This window comes from Phaenicophaeus curvirostris, chromosome 35 (assembly GCF_032191515.1).
Source record: "Phaenicophaeus curvirostris isolate KB17595 chromosome 35, BPBGC_Pcur_1.0, whole genome shotgun sequence".
In the NCBI taxonomy this organism is placed as follows: Eukaryota; Metazoa; Chordata; class Aves; order Cuculiformes; family Cuculidae; genus Phaenicophaeus; species Phaenicophaeus curvirostris.
Genome location: NC_091426.1, coordinates 1,957,363 through 1,964,925, shown reverse-complemented (window position 1 = coordinate 1,964,925; position 7,563 = coordinate 1,957,363). Strand labels below are relative to the sequence as shown.

At 52.5% G+C, this 7,563-nt stretch overlaps 1 protein-coding gene across 1 annotated transcript; it reads right to left on the bottom strand.

Moving 5' to 3' along the window:
• Positions 1-372: 372 nt before the first annotated feature.
• Positions 373-7,049, bottom strand: LOC138732673 (olfactory receptor 14J1-like). The gene is made up of 2 exons (XM_069879317.1): positions 6,974-7,049; positions 373-914 (listed from the first exon to the last, which is right to left on the bottom strand). The coding sequence occupies exons 1-2, from the start codon at positions 7,047-7,049 to the stop codon at positions 373-375; spliced, it is 618 nt and encodes a 205-aa protein (XP_069735418.1).
• Between the last annotated feature and the right edge of the window lie 514 nt (positions 7,050-7,563).

Sequence of the window (7,563 nt, the reverse complement as noted above, 5' to 3'; positions counted from 1 at the left end):
TCTCTCAAGAGAGACTCAAAGCCCCCCAAGTGGGACTCAGGAGCCCCCCAAATCCCCCCAGAAGGAACCCACGCCCCTCCAAAATTCCCCCAAACGGGATCCAGGGCCGCCCCCCACAAACCGCCAAAAGGGACCCAGGACCCCACAAAACCCCCACAAAGCTGGGGAAGGAGAGAGAAAGCTGGGGGAAGAGAGAAGGATGTTGTGGGGTACCACGTCAAAGGCTTTACAGAAGTCCAGGTCGACCACATCCTTTAGTTTAAATTAGTGCAATAATCACATTTTTGAACACCCAGCCATGAAGCAAACCATCCGCAATGGTGACATGGTGCAAAGCACTGGCAATGTGACCAAACTCAGAGCACTCAGGCTTTACTGAACTTCCCAGAGGTAGGAGTGTGAGCAGGAGAGCTTGAGAATCTGCGGGATTTCACAGAAGAACTGCTCCACAGCATTGCCCTGGCACAGGGGCAGGGAAAATGTATTGGCCGTGTGCAGCAGAGCAGTGAGAAACCCAGCGCCCCAGGCAGCTGCTGCCATGTGGACACAAGCTCTGCTGCCCAGGAGGGTCCCGTAGTGCAGGGGTTTGCAGATGGCAACGCAGCGGTCGTAGGACATGTCTGTGAGAAGATAATATTCTGCACTCAACAAGAACAACACAAAGAAGACCTGGGCAACACATCCTGAGTAGGAGATGGCCCTGGTGTCCCAGAGGGAGTTGGCTATGGATTTAGGGACAGTGGTGCAGATGGAACCAATATCGGGGAGGGCGAGGTTGAGGAGGAAGAAGTACATGGGGGTGTGGAGGTGGTGGTCGCAGGCGATGGTGGTGATGATGAGGCCGTTGCTCAGGAGGACAGCCAGGTAGATGCCCAGGAAGAGCCAGAAGTGCAGGAGCTGCAGCTCCCGTGTGTCTGCGAATGCCAGGAGGAGGAACTGGGTGATGGAGCTGCTGTTGGACATCTGCTGCCTCTGGATCAAAGCCAAAATAGTGTGAGAAGTTACAGGAGACTTCTTTGAGTAAAATCAAAGCCAGTTCTCACACTGCACAGTTGCCACTGCTTTTCCATTTCCAGTTGCAGCCCTTCCGCCAGCTCCATGCCTGGAGCCCTGCTCGGTGCCGGCTGAATGTGCCGGGAGGAGCAGGGCCTCTGCCCGCTGGCTGCGAGGGGTCAGCCCTGCTCTGCAGCTGGGGGTCATGGGGACGCTGGGCACAGGGGACACTGCTGGGGTTCAGCTTTGTCCTGTGGAACTGCTCCTGGTGCAAAAGGGCTTGTCAGCATCTGCACCTCCAGGGATGAGGAACTGAGAGGGTAGAAGGAAGGCAGAGAGGTTTGGGCCTTTACCACTCTTGCTCCCACCCCGGACAGTGTTCTTGGATGTCAGAAACCCTCAGCATCCCTGCTGCACTCAGGGAGAGCATTACCTGTGGCTTAGTGCAGAGGGAGGGGTGCTGCCCTCTACTTTGCTCTTGTCCCCAGCAGCTCTGGGCTTGCACCTTTCTGAGATGGAGGGGGATCACTCTCCCTTGTTACCTTCAAAAGCCACCTCACCCTTCTGAGCACAGAGGGATCCACCTCACACCACTCAATGTCTCACCCTTCTGTAAGGTCTCAGCACCCCACTGTCAGCCCAGGACACACACGGCTCATTTCACAAACCCAGAAGCATTCCCTTGGCTGTAGCATCTCTGTATTTCTCCACGGTCATCCAGGTAGCACCAAGTTGTGATAGCAGAGATTTATATCCATGAGGGAAGCTCACAGCTAGGAAAGAACCCTCATGGAACAATCCGAGTATCCTAATGGTGGTGGTTCAGTAAGCAAGAGTCAGCTCTTTCCTCAGGGAACGACTCAGACTGCTCTGCCCACAGCCCCATGGGTGAGACGAAAGCTTGGACACTGCATTCCCACGGACACACCTGCATGGGAGGAATCAGAAGTTCAGTGCCACACTTGACTGCTGAAACTCCCAACCCCAGAGAGCCTGGCAGCAAGAACAGGAGATCAACAGCAAGAACACAGACAAACAGAGAAGCCAGCAAAGAAGCTGGTCCAGCTGAGAGAGGCCACAGCAGAGGCAGCCGGGCACTCAGGACAGCATTACCCTAACCCAGCTCTGCTCACTCCCTCCCAAAAATAAACATTGCTGCACTGGTACTCTCAGCCCCTGTGCTCTGGAGAGGAAAATGGACCCGTGATTGGAGAGCTGCACCACGGCTGTGCTGAAACTCTGGCTGCAGTGGAGGGGGTTCAGTCTTGGAGCCCAAGCTGAGGGCAGAGACTTTGTGGGGTGGGAGAGGAGGCAAGGGGGCTTGCTCAGAGGGAGGGTCTGTGTTGGATGCAGTCGTGTAGGGGTTTCTGTATTTGCCCTTCCACAACATCTCTCTTTTATGTTTCCTCACATTCTCCGATCTTATCCCTTCTGCCCGGGGATTTTCCTCACTGGAGATGTTTCCCTGGCCCATCTCTTCTCCCTGTCAATGCTCACAGACCTCATCTGACCCTCTCTGCATCCCCCTGGCCCTACACAAACCTGCCTGATTGGCGGGTGAAGCTGGGCACAGGGTCTTGTTTATAAGCAGGAAAGGATGGGGCAGAATGAGCCTGATGGGTCCAGCAGAGGTGATGCTGGTGCTCTCCATGGGCAGAGAAGTAGCTGGAGACACTTTAAGAGGCTCCAATCAGACCTACTGGCCACTCAAGGATAGAGCTCAGGAGGCTCAGTGATTTCTTCAAGCATGAGAGCCTCTTGTTTCTTTTCTCCCCGGAAATTCCCCAGGTGCAGGGAACTGACTCGGGAGAGTTCCTTATCTTTATCCTAATCCCTGCCCTGATTATTCCCTTGAAATGTCCTCTTAGAAGTGTCCTGGGGTGATTTGGAGCTGTGAGAAGCCCTGACTGGCACAGCACCCTCTTGAGAGCAAAAAGACCCTCTTTTCCAAGGAGCTGCTTCTTCCCTCCACAAGTTCTCCGTGTCCCAACATGAGGAGCTCCCTGGGCAGACCGAGCACTGACCCTGGTTTTTCTTTCCACTGGAGAAACTGCGAGAGCCCTCCTGACAGAGCCCACAGGCTGTGGCTGTGCTGGCTTTGGGAGACTCCTCCAGGAATCGCACCTGCATTGTCCTGCACCCAGAGAAGGGCTGTGAAGATCTTTCTCCAAATGAAGACTCCTCTTTCCTCCCACCCCACCCTGCCTTTCCCCTCTCTCCGCTCCCTCCTCTCCCCTCGCTGCCTGCAGGCAGTGCCCTCAGCCCTGCTGGGCTTGGCAGAGGAGCTGCTCCTGGCCAGACCTGGCTCTTTTCATAACTACCCTCTTGTTATGAGCTCACTCTGTCCCAGGAGCCCAGCCCAGCTCAGCAGCAGAGGAGCAGCCCAAGGCAGCGCTTTCTCTGCCCCCTCTGGGCTCCCTCGAGCTGTCCCTGGGGCTCCAGGGGAACCTGCTGAGAAACAGGCTGAAGCCATCCCTGATCTTCCCTCCCTCAGCTGGGCAGAGACACTTCTCCTGCACTGTCATTACTCCTGTTAGAAAAATAGCTGGCCATGAGAATCACTTTTGTTGCCCCATCATTAAACAGAACCCCAGGAATGTGACAGGGAATGATCTCATTTCTCCATCCTGTTCCATCGCGGGAATTCAGGCTTTTCTTCCCTGGTCTCTAGACCTGGGGCTGGGAGGACATTCAGCTCTCTTCTGTCCCAGACTGGTCTCTGCTCCAAGCAAAGCCTTTGCACACACGGGTTCCTGGACACTTGGTCTCAGATTTCCTTATTGCAGGGATGACCTTGCCTGGTGCCACAGCTGCAGAGCTTCAGCCCCATGGGCAGCGATGCCCTCAGCCAGGGGCACAGGCAGGAGGAGCTGGAGCTGTTCCTGTGCGAGACAGAGCTGGGATGTGGTCACAGAACTTGAAAGGCCATTCAAGGGCCTCGTGATGAGTGTTCCCTGCTTCAGGAACAGTAAAAGAAAAAAACAAGGACCCTCTGTGGGTAGTGCAGAATTTAGTAAGAGCAGGAGGAGACAGATCTGAGATTCCCTGTGTCCTCTATGTCCTTGTCTTCCCCAACAAAGTCTCCCAGGCCTCTGGGACTCAGGGCAGGATGCCTGAAAGAGAAGTGGACTGGACTTCCCTTGGTCAGATCATGCCTCAACATCCTTCTATGACCTTCTCTCACCTGGCACTTTTCTGACTCAACACGTCTCTTACCTAACTCCTCTATGACCACACACTTAGATGAGTCCTCTTCTATGACCCAGACCTTCTATGACCTGACTTCTCTAACGACTCCTTTATGACCTGACACTTCTATCGCCCTTCAATGACTCTTTTATGAATTGAGTCTTCTAAGACCTGAATTTTCTATGAATGTTTTCTGACCATATTCTTCTATAAATGATGCTTCTCTCTCCCTTCTATGACTCAGCTCTTCCGTGAGTGTTCTGTGACCCAACACCTAGGTATAAACCTACTTCAACTGAACTCTTCTGTGACCCAGCTCTTCTCTCATTCCGCTCTTCTGAGTCCTCTATGACCCGAATTATCTGTGATCTGGGCCTTCTGTCACCCAAGCTTTCTATGACCCAATTCTTCTCCGACTCCTCTATGACTTTGTATGACCCAGCTCTTCTCTGACCAGACTCAACTATGACCCGAATAATCCATGACCCAACCCATATTGGAACTTTCTACAATCAAACTCTTGTATTACTCTTTTATGACCAACTCCTCTATAACTCAACTCTCCTGAGACCCATCTATCATATGACCAGGCGATTCTGGCTCAAGCCTTCTACAACCCAACCCTTCTATGACCTTTTATTCTATGACCTGACTATTGTCTAACTCTCCTATGATGCAGCTTTCTATGACACAGATCATCTATTCTGCAGCATGTGTGTGATGAGACATATCAAGGACCCGACTCTTCCGTCACCTGAGTCCTCTGGGACCTGACCCTTCCACGACCAAACCCTTCAAAACCCCCCCAAAAATCACACTTCTATGACTCAGTTCTTCCATGACCCTAATATTCTATTTACCTTTTATGACCTGAATCGTATATGACCTGAGGCTTCTATGACCAAACACTTCCATGAACTTCCTAGAAGTGAATTCCTCTGCCCCTAGGGTCACTTTGTTCGAAACAATCCTCACTGAGACCAATTAAGACTTCAAGTTACTCTGAGTTCTGTTTTTGAACTCTTGAGAGGCTTGCTCAATCTTCTCTCTGTAGGTGAGGTCCAAGGGCTCATCAGCAAATCCACGCTGGGTCTCATTAAACTACAGAAAGACTTAAGGAGCTCTTTCTCCTCCTGGAGTTCTCTTCTGCTCATCAAGCTTTGCCGAGCTCCTTGCAGTTATTTCCCAGTGTGGCTAAAGGGAGGACTTCAAAGTGCACCCATGAAAAATATGTCTTAGTTTAAAGTTTGTATTCCCGTACATTTCAGAATCATAGCAATGTTTGGGTTGAAGGGATCTTAAAGCCCATCCCGTTCTATCCCCCTTATTGTGTCCAACCCAAACCTCCCCTGGCACAGCTCAATGCCATTTCCTCTTGTCCCTTGACTTGAGAATTCTGGCAAATCAAACTCTCTGCGACTCGTTTTGGATGTTTAGAAAGCGAGCATCCTTGGACAGGGCTGGGGACATGAGGCTGTGATCCCCATCGATCACGGGCATCAGTCCCTGAGGGGGACCGGGCTGTGGAGCAGGCAGGGAGACGTCCACTGTACCAGTGCCAAGAGTGACAGATGGAAGCGTCTGTGCTCAGCAGATCTGCTCGCCCACCCCTTGTCTTCTCTTCCTCCTTCTCCTTTGCTTTGGCTGAACCGAAGGGCCGGGTAGGTGTCTGGGGCTGAGCCTCAGCGGCCGGGCCAGGCTGTGCCTTGGAGATGGAAAGGGCCAGTCTGTGGGGTGGCTTTAGTCAGCAGCGAAAGGGTTCTTGGGCGCTGGCAGAGGCTGCTCGGGGAGGTGGTGGAGTCACTACCCCTGGTGGTGTTTAAAAGATGGGTAGATGAAGTGCTCAGGGATATGGTTTAGTAGTGGACAGGTACCGTTGGAGTTGATGATCTCAAAGGTCTTTCCAAACCTAGCAATTCTATGATTCTATGATTTCTTTAAACATCGACAAAGTAACGCACGTACGGCACATGGGAACCGATCAAAACGTCTAACGCAGACAATGCTGGACAGTAGAGGATTCCAGCAGCTTCCCTGTGACTGGGCAGAAGAGGAGAACAGCTCAGCCTGGTGACAGAGCTTTGGGAGGAGGTGTCCAAGCTGAGCAGTATCGGGGACTCTGAGAAGGAAACTGACTGGTGGGATTGTACTCTGCAGCCCGCGAGAGCAATGTGCCAGCAGAGGAGACTAAAGACTCCCCAGCCTCCTCTCACCATTAGGGAGATGGAGGAGATCCAGGAGACAGAGTAGGATGGGAAAGGGTTTCTGCAGCCGCACCTAGAGTCCTGAGTGCAGTTTTGGGCACCACAGTATGAAAAGGATTGAAAAGTAGTGGGGAGAGTCCAGAGGAAGCCGGAGAGCTGTGGAAGGTATTAGAGGGGAAGGCGTTTGAGGAGTGGCTGACATCACTGGGTCTGTCCAGCCTGCAGAAGAGGAGACTAAGGGGAGACGTCAGACGCAGTCTGCCGTTTCCGCACAAGGCAGGAGGAGGAGCAGGTGCTGAGCTCTTCTCTCTAGCGACCAAGGACAGGACCTGAGGGAATGGCAGGAAGAGGCTCCAGGGGAGGTTTAGGGTGGATATCAGGAGAAGGTCCCTTCACACTCAGGACATTCTATGATTCTTTATTTTTCCTACAAACAAACCAACACCTCTTTCCAAGCAGTCTCAGCCGTCGCCTGAGACAACACACACATCATATAAAAGCAGTCGTGGAAAAGGACTGCAGTGTCATTTCATCACAAGTCGATCCCATTGGCATTTAGAAAAACTTGTAGGACTTTTGCAATGGACCTGACAGAGCCCGTCCTGTTTTCTCCTCCTGCTCCTTCTCCTTGGCTCTGGCTGAACTGAAGAGGCCGTCGGGCATCTGGGCTGTTCCTCAGCAGCCTGGTCCGTCAGCTTGGTTTGCCAGGAGAACGGAAAGGGCTTTTCTTCTTGAGGGTCCTTAGGAGACTGGTCCTTTTCAGGGAGACTCACGGTTCTGAATCCATGTGCCCTTGCTGAGGACGGGCAGGGCTCTTCTCCTTGGAGGACTCAGCGATCCCATGTAGAGGATTGCTTAAGAAGGGAAGGGCATGAGGACGCTGACCCTTTAAGGCTTGATATTGTGGCAGCGCCTCTGTCTCGGAATAACCTTTGACATTTAGAGGCAGTTGGCTTGTAGCAAGGCGGAGTGGGTCATGTAGTAAGCAGCACAGGAACAGGAACAGAGCACGCTCAGCAACTGCTAGCCAATTAGCGCGCGAGGAGTGGACTAGTTAGCCAATTAGTGCCTGGAGAGTGGACACAGACCAAAGGGCACCTTCCACGGGACTGTAACACATGTATAAAAGGATTCATCTAGCTGCATTAAACGAGCAAGTTTCTAAACTCGTGTTGAG